General features: G+C 36.9%; 3 protein-coding genes across 5 annotated transcripts; 1 reads left to right on the top strand and 2 right to left on the bottom strand.

Moving 5' to 3' along the window:
- Nucleotides 1–172: 172 nt before the first annotated feature.
- Nucleotides 173–732, top strand: LOC121809387 (thionin-like protein 2). Its single transcript, XM_042209971.1, has 2 exons — nucleotides 173–489; nucleotides 564–732. The coding sequence occupies exons 1-2, from the start codon at nucleotides 198–200 to the stop codon at nucleotides 632–634; spliced, it is 363 nt and encodes a 120-aa protein (XP_042065905.1). The 5' UTR covers nucleotides 173–197; the 3' UTR covers nucleotides 635–732.
- A 234-nt stretch (nucleotides 733–966) lies between these two features.
- LOC121809385 (nuclear pore complex protein NUP50A-like) lies at nucleotides 967–4,565 on the bottom strand. 3 transcript variants are annotated; one of them, XM_042209970.1, is made up of 3 exons: nucleotides 4,342–4,365; nucleotides 2,429–2,655; nucleotides 967–2,323 (listed from the first exon to the last, which is right to left on the bottom strand). In XM_042209970.1, the coding sequence occupies exons 2-3, from the start codon at nucleotides 2,585–2,587 to the stop codon at nucleotides 1,175–1,177; spliced, it is 1,308 nt and encodes a 435-aa protein (XP_042065904.1). In that variant the 5' UTR covers nucleotides 2,588–2,655; nucleotides 4,342–4,365; the 3' UTR covers nucleotides 967–1,174. The 3 variants fall into 3 exon arrangements, with proteins under 3 accessions (XP_042065904.1, XP_042065903.1, XP_042065902.1); XM_042209969.1 differs by lacking the exon at nucleotides 4,342–4,365 and adding an exon at nucleotides 4,444–4,565 and having other exon boundaries at nucleotides 967–2,655; XM_042209968.1 differs by having other exon boundaries at nucleotides 967–2,655; nucleotides 4,342–4,364.
- Nucleotides 4,566–4,952: 387 nt separating this feature from the next.
- On the bottom strand, nucleotides 4,953–13,378 carry LOC121809191 (coatomer subunit beta'-2-like). The gene is made up of 20 exons (XM_042209731.1): nucleotides 13,174–13,378; nucleotides 12,902–12,922; nucleotides 12,761–12,822; nucleotides 12,603–12,657; nucleotides 11,343–11,379; nucleotides 10,911–11,236; nucleotides 10,698–10,829; nucleotides 10,470–10,618; nucleotides 9,959–10,027; nucleotides 9,714–9,864; nucleotides 9,570–9,635; nucleotides 9,089–9,150; nucleotides 8,583–8,676; nucleotides 8,325–8,498; nucleotides 6,843–6,914; nucleotides 6,380–6,576; nucleotides 6,206–6,299; nucleotides 5,954–6,060; nucleotides 5,676–5,802; nucleotides 4,953–5,391 (listed from the first exon to the last, which is right to left on the bottom strand). Exons 1-20 carry the CDS (start codon nucleotides 13,174–13,176, stop codon nucleotides 5,206–5,208), a joined length of 2,184 nt encoding a protein of 727 aa, XP_042065665.1. The 5' UTR covers nucleotides 13,177–13,378; the 3' UTR covers nucleotides 4,953–5,205.
- Nucleotides 13,379–15,766: the final 2,388 nt, after the last annotated feature.

Raw genomic sequence — 15,766 nt, 5'->3', positions numbered from 1 at the left:
GAAAAGTGTCCAAATGTGAACAAGCTCAACTCAGACAGCTTAATTAGTGGGCATCCCAAAAATGGCTTAGTGGCCACTCACATGACAAACCTAAATGCATATAACTATTCATTTCTAAAATGTATGTATGTGTGTGTGTGTTGTGCTATATAAGCAGCTCATAGCTCAACATTTTCTTGAAAATAACAAGTTGGAAAATGGAGGTGAGGAAATTATTGAGAGCACTTGTCGTGCTAGTTTTATGTGTAGTAGGCATGCTAAGTGGAAAATCCACTGCAACTACTTTCAAAGACTGCTACACAAAATGCTTCATTTTCTGCATGATTGAACCTTCACAAACCCTCTGCTCCTGCACCACCCACTGCTTGAAGGATTGCATCTTCCAAGAAATCCAGAACGATGTTCATGAAGATTCCGACAACCTCGGCTTCTGCAAACTCGGCTGCGCCTTCTCCATGTGCTCGGCTTTCAGCTCCAAACACAAGCCCAGTAAGCCTTCTATCTCTCTCTCTCTCTTTTGAAGCGTTACGAGTGAATGAATGATTTTGGTGGTTGTTTTGCAGATGGTGAGAAGGTGGATGGCTGTGTGGGGTCATGTTCAAACAAGTGCACCAAGAGCTACACTTCACCTTAGAAGAATTGATTTATATGATGATTTGTACCTTCAAAACTAATTATCTTGTTATTTCACCCTCATTCACAAGGATTGTTGTCTTTCTCAATGTTTCCGAATTCTCTCCTTGTTTGTTGTCTTTAGTTTATATGTGATCCTTGTCACAAACAAAATCTTCAAATCTGTGATCTACTGTTGATTAACATTTTTTTGTACTATTGTAAATTGTAAAATGACCCGTGACATAGATGCAGTTTTCTGAGATGTGAGTACAGCTATAAATAATACTATACCATATGCTGGTCACAGGACTCGCATTTTAAATCAACTAGTGATATTTAGATGTAGAGGGATTATCAAAAGGTTATCTCATCATATAGAGGAGTTCAATAAAACTTACTATTAACCCCAAAACAAGACATTTCTCAAGAGACTAACGACGCATAAACTGACCCGAAAACTCTTGTTTTACATGTCTTCTACTGCAACTAAGACGCAAGACTGAAGGTGGTGGAGGAGCATTTCACATATTTTCGACAAGTACGGGAAAGGAAGCGCTCATCATTCATCAGCTTTGGGAGAATTTTCTGGGGTTCTCAGTGCTACTGGAGCAGTAGACTTGTGCTTGTTGACCTCTGCTCGAAAATCTTCAACTATAGAAGGATCCTTGAATTTCAGAGCAAATGTTGAAAGTGCGTCTTTCCCCTCACCACCGCTGTTCACGCAGGCAAAAGTGATGCCTTTCTTGTCCATATTCGTAAGCTTCATGTCTGGATAAAGGCTAGCATTCAGAATTAACCGATAATTTCCTCGAGCCCTCATAACAAGTCTGGCTTTTCCTGTACCTGTGGTTGATGTATTAACCTTCAGTTCCCCTTTCCCTCGCTCCTTCCAAGATCCACCGATATATTCAAAAAGAATAGAATCTGCAGTGAAAACAGCTTTCTCATCCTCTTCTCCAGTTTCCAGAGGAACCTCCTGCTTTGGAGGAAATTTGGTGCCCTCGCTCTTACTGATAGTACTTGCCCCAACACTACCAAAAATAGAGCTTCCATTAGAACCACCAAAACTGAAGGTAGTAGAGTCACTCTTCGGGGAAGTACCATCTGTAGTAATCGATCCGAATGAGAATGAGGTACCAGAAAACCCTGTTCCACTAAGACTGGTGAAAGCATTTTGGCTACTTGATAGTTGTTGAAATGAGCCAAATGGGACAGTTTCTTCATTCTTTTCTGCAGCTGCCTCATTGTCTTTCTCCTTTTCATCTCCACAATTTTTTACATCCTTCCCTGTTTGTGTGTCAGCAGTATCAGCTTCTGTAGACTTTGTCACCCCATCCCCAGAATTCCCACCTTCCGCAACTTCCTCTGCCACAGAGTTATCCTTCTCTTGGTCAACCACATTAGCATTTGTATCATTTGGTTGAGGTTTTGAGTCAACAACCTTGTTTTCAGATAGCTTAGAATTGTCATCGATGACAGCAATTTTTTCAACCTTAGTGGATTCATCTTTTGATGACTCGTCAACCACATTATCATTTGTATCATCTGGTTGAGGTTTTGAGTCATCAACCTTGTTTTCAGAATGCTTAGAATTGTCATCCTGGACATCAGTTTTTTCAGCCTTGGTGGATTCATCATTTGATGGTTCTTCAACCTTATTTTCGGATTTGCTCTCTGCTTCCTTACACTGACCATTGTGTGCCTCTACCTGCGAAGGAGCAGATGAAGTAGGAGGAACCAACCGGATGGCAGCAAAAGGATTAGAAGAAGATGGAGGTGGGCCAGATGGAGTTGAAATTTGCTGGCGACGTACTTTCACTATTTTTCTTTTGGCCAAAACATCATCACTTGCTTTCTTAAAGGTTCCTGTCTCTTGTTCCGGTGCATCGTCATCCAGGCCAGGGTTTTCACGAGATAGTTGGACTCCAGCAGCTCTCTTTTTAGATGGTTGGAGGTTTTCTGCATCCCCCATTGCTGGTAAAAAACAAAAAACTAGAGTGGAGTTTCGCTTTTATTCAGTCCACTGGAACACAGCAGTCCCTGCATTAAAGCGAACCAAAATATAAGCAAACAATACAAGCATATGCTTTAAAAAATCACATTTTTAATACATCCAAGTTCCAACTCTACCAACAACAAGAAGCCTAGATACACATATCTCCCTTTCATCTTAGAACTTAGAAGGATATCCAGATACTAAATAAATGTTGTGATCCAGTTAAATAAGAATTGTATGCTAGGTACCAAAGCTTAGCAACTGATAATTGCAAATTTAACAAGTAGACTAGCAAAATGAGAAAACCATGCATTACTACAATTCATAATTTATTCATTATCTGTCAAGTTATATGTATTAGATATTAATCTTCAACCAAAAGCATTGTAGATCAGACATTGCTATTGAGATGACTGCCAGAAACCATGTTGGATGTACCAGATGATGATAATAAATTTTCCATCAAGGCAGGTGAGGTGGCATTCTTTCTACATAATTTTGAAAATAAGCCAGTAAGTTTTCAAATGGATATAAGAGGTAAGAGATGCCCCAAACCGCCCCTTATGGATGATAACAGACCATCTTGCACTGTGCTGCATGTGTGTGGGTGTGTGCTGTGTGTGAAAGATAGACAGTGGAGAGAAAAGAAAAGAAGGCAACAGCACATAATTTAAGTTGTCCCAGCAAACTTGCAAAACAGGAATAAGAATCTAACCAACAACTGATGCCATATGCACATTTGAGAGAAATATCGTATCTTAAAATATAGACCACAAACAAACTGCACCTACCAAGAAACCAAGGAAAATAGAATAATAGATGCCAAATTATTGAGTACTGTAAGTTGTATGGAAATTAATTCAATAACCAAGGATAACAAGGATTTCTTTCAATAATTCCCAGTAGAACCACTTGATGTGTAACCATATCTGCTAATGTGTTATCCCCTTTACCCACGTGCTATCTTTCCAGATAGTATAAGAAGGTATGCTGCACAAAACGTTTTTCTCCACAAAAGAGGCTTTGGATGCAAGTCGGCATTTGACATTGCTTGTCATAAATGTAAAATGCATTATGCAAGCATAAACCATTAAGATAAAATGCTGCCAAACTCAATAAGGATACAAATCAGAAGAGATAACTAAACACATGTATGCAAAAATGTTGCAGACTATAAATTTTCAGATGTTCTTGCATACCTAGCTAGAATATTTGACTCAGACACTCGAGGAGGAAAATATGGGCAAAAACCAAAACATACCAACATGCTCATTGCTGCACACCCCAATTATTCCAAAATCCAAAGTACAGTCAATAGAATGCAAAAAAAGGATGCAGTAAAGGCAAAAAAGACCACAAACAATCTCCATAAATTTCTGACAATTGAAAAACAAAATCCCATCGGTTCATTTCAGCATCAAACAGAGATGTGAACGAAAAATTCACTCAAATCCAATTCGTTTTTTCCAGCTAAAGAAGATAATACTAATGTAACTCAGATATCTTTTCCATTCCGTTTCCCGAATATGAAACACTGAAGTAACTTGATATCTCAAATTCAAGATAATAGAAGAATAAAAAGAATTAAAGAAACACAGAGAGTTAGAACATCATTTTCAGCTTTCGTCCATCTTTGAGTTGAATAAAGGTGTCAGAAAACAGTCTCGCAGTTGAATACAAGATGAGAAAAACCTAACTTGGCAAACTAAAAAGTCATTTCTGCTCCAAACCTATATATAGAGAATTGGAAGAGGCAAGAGCTAATCGACAGATGAAAAATGAAATGGAACAGCAAGCCGCAAGCGGAAGCGCTGATAAATTGAAATACATACCTCGTAGTAGGGCTCGGCTATGCTGGATTCGGATTCAAACTCCAAGTTTTGGCTTTTGAATTTTGTTCGGATGTGCTTAAAGTCTTAAACCCTAGAACTTCGCGTGCGTGCGTGCGTGCAAGAGACAGAGGGATTAGAATTTAGAACATGTGCATCCCCTTTTATTCTTTTTTTTTATTCAATTTAATTACGACTCCATGTTCAAAAAAAATTACTAAAATTCAAAGAGATTGTCGATGTGATTTTTATTGAGTTATCCTATTTCCTATTTTTCTTTATACTTTCAAGTTTCAACAAATACTTTAACTAACTTTTATATTTTTAATCTTTGTGTTTTTTTTTGTAGTTACCAAAGCATGGACGAGATTCATATTGGTCGACCATATCCCTTAGGTTTATTTTTTGTATTTTTGTGCGACCACTGTCGACTCAACAAGAGATGGACATACTATTAAAACTTATACTCCATATATCATGATAAGTGGCCTTTAAAGTTCACACAAAATGCGTGATACAATTAAACTTATATATATCATCAGGAAAATAATTTTGTCACCATCTAATTACATGTCAAAATTTTTCCTAGAGCTCAATAGGTCCTACTAATTTAGCTGAACTCAATTTCTAGAGGTGGATGAAGTAGATGCAGCAAAGCACAGATGGAATAGAATGCAAAATTACAATAAAGCAAGGAGCTAAAAGAATGCCAATAATCCGCCAGAAACAAAACTACGTATTTCACATCAGTCCAACCAATGGCTCTTAGTTAGGCAGAGGGTTTTCTTCATTACTCGAACCCCCATCTTCCTCCACCTCATTTCCGTTCACAAGTACCGCACTGTCTGTACTGTCAGCATCAACCACACCAGCCTCTTCTTGACTCCCATCATGTCCCTCTAGTTGGGTGTCATCCGGCTCTTGTAACGAATCACCATTTGGTTCTCCATCCTAAACAAATTCGACAAAACACAAAATAATGAAACTTAGTACCAATGACCTTGCAAGAAAGATGTGCACACTACAAATTTTACAAGATAATGTCACTTTGGCGAGTTCAATCTTCAACGTTGGGCAGTAATTCACATATTACAGAATGTTTATGAGAAAATCTTCTCCAAGAGCTTATGCAGGTTTCATAGAAAAAGGTAGATTCCCGTTTCATATACAGTACAGATAAGAAATTTAACAGATAAAAAGGAAGATTCCAGCACAAAGGAGAGGTTAACCCTTACCTCATAATCCAAACCTCCATTTTCTAGGTGCTCATCTTCTATTTGCATGTTTCTGAAAATTTCTACAAGACTTGCTATAGATCTATCGGCATGTTGCATGTATTCTGCTGCTGGAGGAAACTTGCCCCTACAAATGCAAATGTAACATGTTTAACTAAAAACTAATAGTAAAACATGACTTTAGAAATTGAAGAAAGAAAAGACAGACCACATAACAGAAAGTAAAATCCTGAATCCAAGGCTAGCCCCTTGCAGGATATTACAAACTGAATAACTACCTTGTCTCGGCAGCTTTAGCTTCAACAGCAAGTGCGACTTGCCAATCCTCAAACATATTTGGGTATTCTTCAGGATCAGCAAATGATTCTGCAGCTTTCTGGTTAATCTGTGGATAATATATAAACCAAAAGCAAACCCATGTCAACAACCTCAAGATATTAGTTCATCCTTCAAATTCAGAAATACATCCATTGTTAATCTGAATCCAAAAAACTAGAACACAGAAATTCAAATACAGTAGGCACCATTACCTTGTTGAGGTCCTTTCTCCAAAGAGCAACAATTTCTGACACCTTACTTGGAAGGTAAGACCGAGCCATCAATGCAGCTTCAGGTATCCGATTGCTGCAAATATTTTTTTATTTACAATTGAACATAACTAAGTAAAGGCTCTTAACCAGAAAAAATTTAGTAAAGTGGCATACCTCTCTATCAACAGTTGTAGGCAATCCTCCAATTTACCCAACATAAACAGACAGAGAAATGCAACATTGTTTTTACCATTTTCTTTTGCAAGAGAGACAAGTTCACAAATTCCCTCAGCATTGCCTAAAGATGAATAGAGTAGCAATAAACCACTAAGGTCATTAGCTTGCTTCAAACACTCTTCTGCCATCCCCAACTGAAATGCGGAATAGACGCAGCATAAATTTTTACAAGAATGTCAATGTGATCAAAATGTAAGAGGAAATCAACAAACATTATTTTGAAAATATCAAAACCGTAATTCATTTAGCATGGTCAAAGAGCATGTTTAGAGAGAGGAACATGTAGTATATCTCTGTTTTGTGTAAGACAACCATGTCATAGTTTCAAAATCAGCTGATCAAAGTGTTTGAAAAGTATATTTAACCAGCATAAACTCAAAGCATGATACCAAGAGAATACCTTTCCAGTAGACATGGCCAATTCACCCAATTGTTTCCATTTAGACTCACTCTGTGCTTCAGTTGCTATTTCCTGTAAAGAACAACAGGAAAATGGTAGGAGGCAACTTCAGTACCAAAAAAAATGAGAGAGATGAGAACTGTATAACAATAAAATAAAGACACAGGTAGAACAGTATAGAGACATATTAGAGAAAAGTAGTACAGTTCTTGATTATCACTATCAAAAGCACCTATATACATTACAAGGTACTAAGCACCTATATTTATTAAAATAAAGACAGATGTAGAAAAGTATAGCGATATTACAGAAGAGTAGTAGTTCTATTTTTACAAAACACTATATATATTACTCCTACAAGATACTAAGCCTGACTAGGATACATAAAGACGTGGGATACTTATTCTACAACAATCCCCCTCAAGTTGGAGTATATACATCGACCATGTCCAGCTTGGTACAATGTTCTGAGAAATGTTTTCCCCCAACAGATTAGTGAAGGCATCAGCAACAGTAGTAGTAGTTGCAGTAGCAGCAGCATGAGCAGTAATCAAGTTGGAAATATTCGATATGGTAGTGATCTAAATCAGGTTTGGAATCAAATTCGACATTATAGACAGATTTGAAGAAACCAAAAACCTAATAAGAAGTTGTAATAGAAACCAAGCAAAGTCGGTGAAGTAGTTGGTAGCAAAGGCAGTAGGACAAGATTGTGACGACAGAGGCAGCCAGAACCAGACAAAGTCGGCAGAGCAATTGGGGAAGTCCAAAAAGTGGATTTATAATCTCTATTCAACAATAAAGCAAGAATTCAGAGCAGTGTCATAAACCATGCAGAGTCTGCTATTAACAGTGCATCAGCGGCAGAACAGAATAGGACAGAACGGAAATAATTCGAGGCTATTGAGAAACCTGGACCAAGTCATGAAGGAACAATCATCCACAGACCAAGCCTCGCAGATTGCATCCGTAGCAGGAATTTCGATAGAAGATTTATTATAACCAGACATGATAATAAACAATAGGGCAGAGAACAAACTCTAAGCAGATAATCCGGAGTCATAGAATGGGCAGAGTGGAGCAGCAGAACAGGATGGGCATAGTAGAGCAACAGAGACACTAATTTTGTTTTTTTTTCAAACAAAATTAGAGACGGATTCAAATCCACTCTAATACCATGTATAACAATAAAATAAAGCCACGTGTAGGAAACTATAGAGACATGGTAGAGAAAAGTAGTACTCCTTATTATCACTTTACAAAACACCTATATATATATATTACAAGATACTAAGTCTGACTATGATACATAATTGATGTGGGAAAACTTATTCTATAATAAGAACCTTACAAGGGATACATAATTGACGTGGGACACTCATTCTATAGCAAGAACCTTACAAGAAACACCAGATACAAAGATATTCTCTACACATATATTTAATTTTTAATAGACTTTCCAAACAAGTCGCCGCCATTTACCTTTGCAATCTCGAGCTTGCCAAGTTGTATGGCTAACTCAAATCTGTAGTCCGCATCCGTAGCAACTTCAAGGGCATCTTCTATCATCCCTCGTGATTCCAAGAAATGGGCCACACTGTTGACAAAATTAAATAATATTAAAACATGAAGTAGATGATTCATAGTTCTAGGAAATTATGCCCTTGTATCAAATAAGATTAGGTATAAGATTAGGTAAATGAGAACAATGACGCAGCTTGTTCATAATTTTTATCGCACTATATTCAGATTCTCACTAGTCCGATCCATAGAATAAGGAATAGTAGTACAGCATTCTTGACCAACAGATGAAACCCATAATATCGAAGAAGTCCTAGATATATTGAGCAAAATAAGTTAAAATCAGAAAATCTGCTGATGCTAGAACTCTTGAATCTTACTCTGGTCTGTTATTAATAAAGTGATAGTACATGCTTACAGCATTCTCGTCTATAGAAAAACAGAAGAGATGATAGATAATAAATTAAATAGAATGTTTTAACTAGCTGGTTAATTCTCTCAAATGAATCAGTGGTGGTGTTAAGAATATTAGTATCCCACATCGGTGATAGTCTAGCTTAGTCTCTTGTACTATATATATTATTAGTGTTAAGAATACTAATATTCTTAACACTAATAATATTCTTAACAGGTGGAAACTGCATATCTTTATAACTTAAACATGATGCTTTATGACAATTATGCATGATGGTAGTGGGAAGTAATTAAATCATGACAGTTTTCATATGATGTACTCACCATCCCCGCATACAACAACAAACCTACCATTAGGGTTGTGTTTCAAACTCTGTAAAAATCATATGGATAATAAGATTAATACAAAAATAGCATAGCCAAACAGTAATGAAAAATATGAAAAACAAATTCTTCAAGAGAAGACCATCAAAATGATAAAAGAGACATCTCTTTCCTTTCAATTATCAAGCAAGAGTGATACATGATAATGGATATGATCTTTAGAGAATTTTTAAATTAGAAGTTTGACACGGTCCAGGCACTCCATGAATAGTAACCCCAGCTTAGAGATAGTCTCACTACAATATCAAGATGATCATCTCGATAACAAAGACATGTCTATGACATAGCATTTGTGCCAAAAATAAGTAACAGCATTGCTCAAAAATAAATGAAATGGAAGACAGCAGAATACTCCATATATATAAAAGTAAGAGACATGAATTTGCTTGTAGATTAGGGGACAATAACCTGTGGATAAAGGTCACAGGTTCCCAATTCCTTCACAGCTAAAGGCAATCTCTCTCCATCAGCAACCTGAGACAAAAAAATATAAGGTCATTTCAGATAATAAACTGGCTCCAGAACTATATAACTAGCCAAGAAGTGTCATACATCATAATCGGCCCCAATGCTCTTAATGTTGACTGTCTGGATCTCATTATGCTTAGACCATATAATTTTCCCACTATTGTCCATGCTTGCAACAGGTACTTCTCGACCAAGCTTTACCATTATGGTTCCTTCATCATAGCCAATTACAACCCTGCAAATTTAAAACCATCAAATTCAGGTGCCCCCTTTAAATGAAAGGTAAATGCATGCATCACTTACTCAAGTAACTGTGGAAATAAACTTACCGTCTTGATCCTCTCATGTAACTAACTGCCCAAACTCTTTCAAAACCGTAATTCAATGTGTTTTCAAGTCTGCAAAATAGTGAAATGACTTTTGAGACATCAATCAATGTGCATCCACTTTATGTAGAAACAAGAAAGCCCTATAAACATAAACAATTATAGATAAATCCATAGATATACATGCACATACACACACCTCATTTCAGAGGAGTAGTCATAGAAAGGAAATGCAACAAATGAATATACAATATTACCAAGAAAAAGTCTGATTTGAGGCACAGAATGTTTAAAACAGCATGCCGAGAGATTTACACTTAACAATCAAGCCTACTAACTGACAATCAATAGATGAAGCAAACAATTTAATGAAAAAGACTAAAATCTAGTACAAGAAAATTAAGAGAAAATAGTTCATAATATGGTTTTTGCAGTAATGAATGTAATTGGCCACTTGAGAAAGAAGGGTTTGGAAAAACTCAATTAGTGTAGAGCTTACAAATATAAATCTCACCTATATGTGGTGGAATGCCATATGCGAACTGCACCATCCTCAGAACCTGTTATTATAATGGGGAGTTCAGGGTGGAAACAAACTGCAGAAACATTATGTGTGTGTCCTTCTAGTGTCTGGACACAGCTCTTTGTCTGATAATCCCAAACCTGTTACAAGTTCTCCAGATAATTTAGATTATGCACATACAATCTCATGACACATGCAGAAAGGCAAACAAAGTAGAACCTTAGCAGTGTGATCATCAGAGCCAGTGATTAAATAAGGTTTATCACCACCCGTAAAATAATCAACACAGTTGACTCCTTTCAGGTGAGCATCAAGAGTAAAATTTGGATCAGGGGAGCCAAGGTTCCAAATCTACATTAAAAAACAGCCTGGTTGAATCACATGAAGTTAATAGCTAACTTTGGAAAAAAAATTTAAACAGCCATTTCATACCTTAATGGTGCGATCAAGAGATGCACTGGCAAAAGTATTGGTATCTTTAGGATTAAAAGTCACTTGCATCACGTAGTGGGAGTGACCCTCAAATATTTGAGTGCATAACCACCCCCTTTCCCAGTCCCAGAGTTTTATGAGCATATCATCTGAGGATGACAACACATAAGGGAGAGTGGGATGAACTGCCACACACCTGATATAGTCTGTGTGGGCCTCAAATACTTTAACCTTATCCATCGTATTGTAATTGTAGACATGTATGTGCATGTCATCAGAGCCAGCAACCACCCACTGTTTTCGTGCTATAAACTTAGCAGATCTAACTGCAGCATTTTTTTAAGAATTAGTATTAGAAGGATTCTTACCAATATAAAAGTCATTTAAACACTTCTTTATCAGAAAGAATCACAAAATATTCAAATTATGCACCTGGTTGTTCAGTAACCTCAAAAGATTTAACCATTGTCTGCAGCAATAGAAGTCAAGCTTTAGAATGAAATTCAAGACTAAAAATGTCAGACAGAGAGGGTAACTTGAGATAACATGACATCAGATAGCTTATAAGATGTCAAATCTTTATTCAAATGAACACAAACATTATATTATGCACATGCCATCATTTAGCAGAGTAAGAGCAAGTAACAAAAAAACATCCTTCAAGGAAGATCATTATATCAGAAAAGGTAAGACATATAGTTCCCCTCACTCTTCTATTTCTTGGTACCTGCACTCGTTTCTGACCATAAAGACTTTGAAGTGCAAAAATTGCTCTCCTTGACAAGGAAATTACAAGAAAGTTCCACTCATAGATTAGAGCACCAGGAATATGTTACAAGGTTATTCAAGGATCTGTCTGGAAAGTCCTCATACAAAACCTTTTCAACTCAATCTCACCCCAATCAAAAATCTAAAAGAGATTCCTGTGACTAGAAATGTCCAGGTCTTCTTATATTTATTAGTCTTGGCCCTTGGGAAAGTTAGTTACATATTAGGGTTACAAAACGTATCTTAAATATTCTTATTTCACCAAAGTGATCGGTCTGAAGACCTAAATCATGTCTTTCTACATAGATTTTTTCTCCCTTACACTATGGCATAGACTGTTTTATTGCCAGATTCACTCAAACTGTCAAAGATTTTTTTTTCTACTCAAGCATTATGGGTTTATTCTTCCAGACCAATTGATCATCATGGCTGGAAATGAGTAGGCAGATCTTTGAGGATCAAGAAGAATTTATCGAGGAGATATGGGAAAGAATGAAGTTTGGACTTGCTTGGTTTGGTGGCTCTCAGCACATAAGAATTCAAGGGTTATTTTGTTTCAGATGCTTACATATTTTCCAGTTTTATGTTTGGCTAGGGTGACATCGTGTTTCAGGGAACTACTGGTCCCTTTGTGAAAAGGATCTTTTTCCTAAAACAAGAATTCTAGTTTCTTATCATAATAAGACTTTAAAACCTAAGAACAAATCCAATACAAAGGACTTTTATTTTCTGATATAAAAGATTAGAGGAAATTTCATCACAGCATTACAGCACAAGATGACAGTACCATAATCTAGCTAATCCTTCTACCATTTCAACATAAAAAAGATAAAGCACACAGAATTGCACAAGCATCTAATAAATGTCCTTGTGATCAAAATGATAAAAATCTTCCATAGGATAGAAATTGCACATGTAGCATACCTGGGTCTGATAATCCCAGATGCAAAGAGTCCCAGAATACAGGCTCGCCAATATCCTGATGACGCACCACAAATCATAGAAGCAATGAGAAACTAATAATAAATAAAACAAAACGGCCAAAATTTTATTTGAAACTTGGTTGTGAGGGCTCAGCATACCATGGCTCTGTTGGATGTAGATCCACAGACTTTACTCTTTCTGATCTTTGTGCAAGTTTCCTCTGATAGAATCCACCAAATTATCAGCATTGACACAAGTCACAGAACTAAAAATGAAATCAGCAATGTAAACTTGAATACCTTGATTTCTAGTCTGAGCGGCTGCAGCACACGACCACACAATTTAACACCAAAACAAGCAAAAAAAAACTCGAGTTAGCTAACAATAGCAACAGCTCCAGATCTCAAACAAGCCGCAACCAATCCAAACAAATCATAAAATTCAAAGCAATGCAAATGCCGAATCTCTCTTGCGTGTCAGAAACACGAAATTGACCCAAACAATGAATAAATTCCAGATCTGATAACCAGCCGCGTGCGTAAAATTAATCAACAGAAGCAAAATCACTCACCATTTTCTACAATGAGTTCGGCAGCTGGTAAACCGTATCGATCAAGATCAACCGAGCAATGCGCACTCGAATGCTGCGATCAAGATACGAAAAGTGCTCGCACAGGTATGCAAAATGTAGAGAGAGAATGGGGGGTTTTGCACTCCAATAACAGAGCAAAAGAGTGTTAAAAATTTCTATCGAAAAGATGCAGGTGAATTTTGCGTTTATTTTACTTAAATTTTTTAATTAAAATGAATATCAGAATATGGCTATTTATATGAAAAAATTAAGGCATACGACGTCGTTGCCTTAACATGATTTAAGTCAATGCTGAGTAATCGAATGTAATAGTGGCCGTTGATATATGTGACCAATTAGGATGAACGGTTCGGATCTGCTTGTTTGCATCATCTATCGACACTTAAAGGTCTTGAAAAGTCAGTGTCGAAGAATAACTGTTGATAGCATTTCGTGACTTTATCATTGTTTGAATAGTAGTATTACTTACTATATTTTTCCTTTATTTCGATAACCCAAGATTGAGTATTATATGTAAGATTTGAATAATCGCATGAGAGCAAAATGAAGGAATATACAAAAAATAGAGTAGTATATTAAAATTCCCAATAAACCCATCCAAACCCATGCAAGAATCCAAATAAAAATTATGTGTATCGGCTCAACTAAACATGAAAAATGAAATTATGTTACTTATATATGAATAGAACTTAGTTTACTACTAAAACGCTAGGCCTGGGGTTCGTATTCAAGAGGGCTTATTACAACATTAGACGACACTAATGTCCAATGATGCCACATTATGCTGTATCTTGCCCAATCCGACATCTCAATTCTCACCCCACCAAACCTGCCTAAATAATTAAATCTACACGCAACTTTGTATACAAATGAATGAATGTACAATATAAATAAATACTCCCTCCGTCCCATGCTACTCGCACTTTTCATTTTAGGCCGTAAATTTGGGATTGATTTTTTTGTGTAATTAAAAAAGAATTTTAGGTGTAATGAGACATCACTTAATAAAAGAGCTCTTAACTTAAACTAACATATTAATTAAATGCATTAATTCTAACTTAAATTATAAATAGTGTAAGGACTTTGTGACGAGCCGAAAAGCAAACGTGCGAGTAGCACGGGACGGAGGGAGTACTATATCCTATCCATTTTCCAAACTAGGCAGAGCAGAAGGGGATATGCGGTGGAGGGAAAAGCCGAGTGGCGCACCCGGATTTGGATCCCCTGCGGTGCACAGCACTGCTGTGCACCTCACAAAACAATAAAAAAAATATTTTTTATTATTAAAAAATTATTTTGTGAGGTGCACAGTAGTGCTGTGCACCGCAGGGGATCCAAATCCGGCGCACCCTGTGGATAATTCACGTTACCCCCACTCATTGTGTGTGCTAATAAGATTTCAATTATTATTATTTTTAAATTGTGGATATTGATTTTTTCCCCTTATTCTGTTGCCAACACTCATAACATTATTTTAAATGTTTTAACTAATTTATATGAGCACTCGACCCGTAAAGAATACTTCCAGCAACTGTCTGAAAGACTCGGGTGACAAGGCATTTCAACATTTGTCGAATTTTTGATGTGTTCAACGAGTACTTTCTCATCGCCAAAACCACGGGGTGCGGGAATGCTTGAAAAGACGTGCAAGTTCATTCAGAACTGTTGGGAAATAAACACAGGCAATCACGAATATGAAAGAGAATGAACATAAGAAATTGTTGACCCAGTTCGATACAATGTGTATCTACGTCTGGGGGCAATGCCAAGCCAGGAATTTCACTATATAATTTCAGAATAAGCATGATTTAACAATGAGGGAGCACCTCTATATATAAGCAACTAGAGAGCCCTAATTCTAGTTAAACTAGGAAACATATATCACAAGGAAAAAATACTTCAAGGAAACAAATCCTAAACATGGTAGGAGATAAATTAGGCTCCATAATTAACAATCTCCCACTTGGAGACTAACAACTCCTAAACAACCATTTCCTCGTGATCTCATCCCTTCATCCGCTTAGCATCGCCTAACCTTCTCTTCAAGTTCCAAGGCCAATTGAAGCTATGCATAGCTTCAATTTCTCTAAGGTCACCACCTTAGTAAACATGTCTGCAGGATTCTCACTTCCAAGTATCTTCACAAGTTGCAGGATTTTCATCTCCACTAGGTGTCGGATGTAATGATACTTCAACTCCACACGCTTTGTCCTAGAATGAAACGCTGGATTCTTCGCCAAGAAAATAGCACTCTGACTATCACTGTAGAGTATGCTACTCTTGTTCTCCTTCTCAAGTTCATCTAAGAAACTCTGCAACCACACCATCTCCTTGTTTGCCTCTGTCGCAGCTACATATTCAGCCTTCGTAGTAGACAAAGCAACGGTCTTCTGCAACTTAGAAGTCCATGAAATAGCAGTACCACCATAAGTAAATACATACCCGGTTGTGCTTCTTCTCCCATCAAGATCATTGGACGTCAAGTCTGCATCCACATAACCTGCCAGCTCGACATTCTTGCCATTGAAACATAAGACACTTTCTGTAGTACCTCTCAAGTATCGAAGGATCC

The sequence above is a fragment of the Salvia splendens genome, chromosome 6 (genome assembly GCF_004379255.2).
Source record: "Salvia splendens isolate huo1 chromosome 6, SspV2, whole genome shotgun sequence".
Classification (NCBI taxonomy): Eukaryota; Viridiplantae; Streptophyta; class Magnoliopsida; order Lamiales; family Lamiaceae; genus Salvia; species Salvia splendens.
Note: the sequence above shows the minus strand (reverse complement) of the source record. Positions and strands in the feature narration are given on the sequence as shown.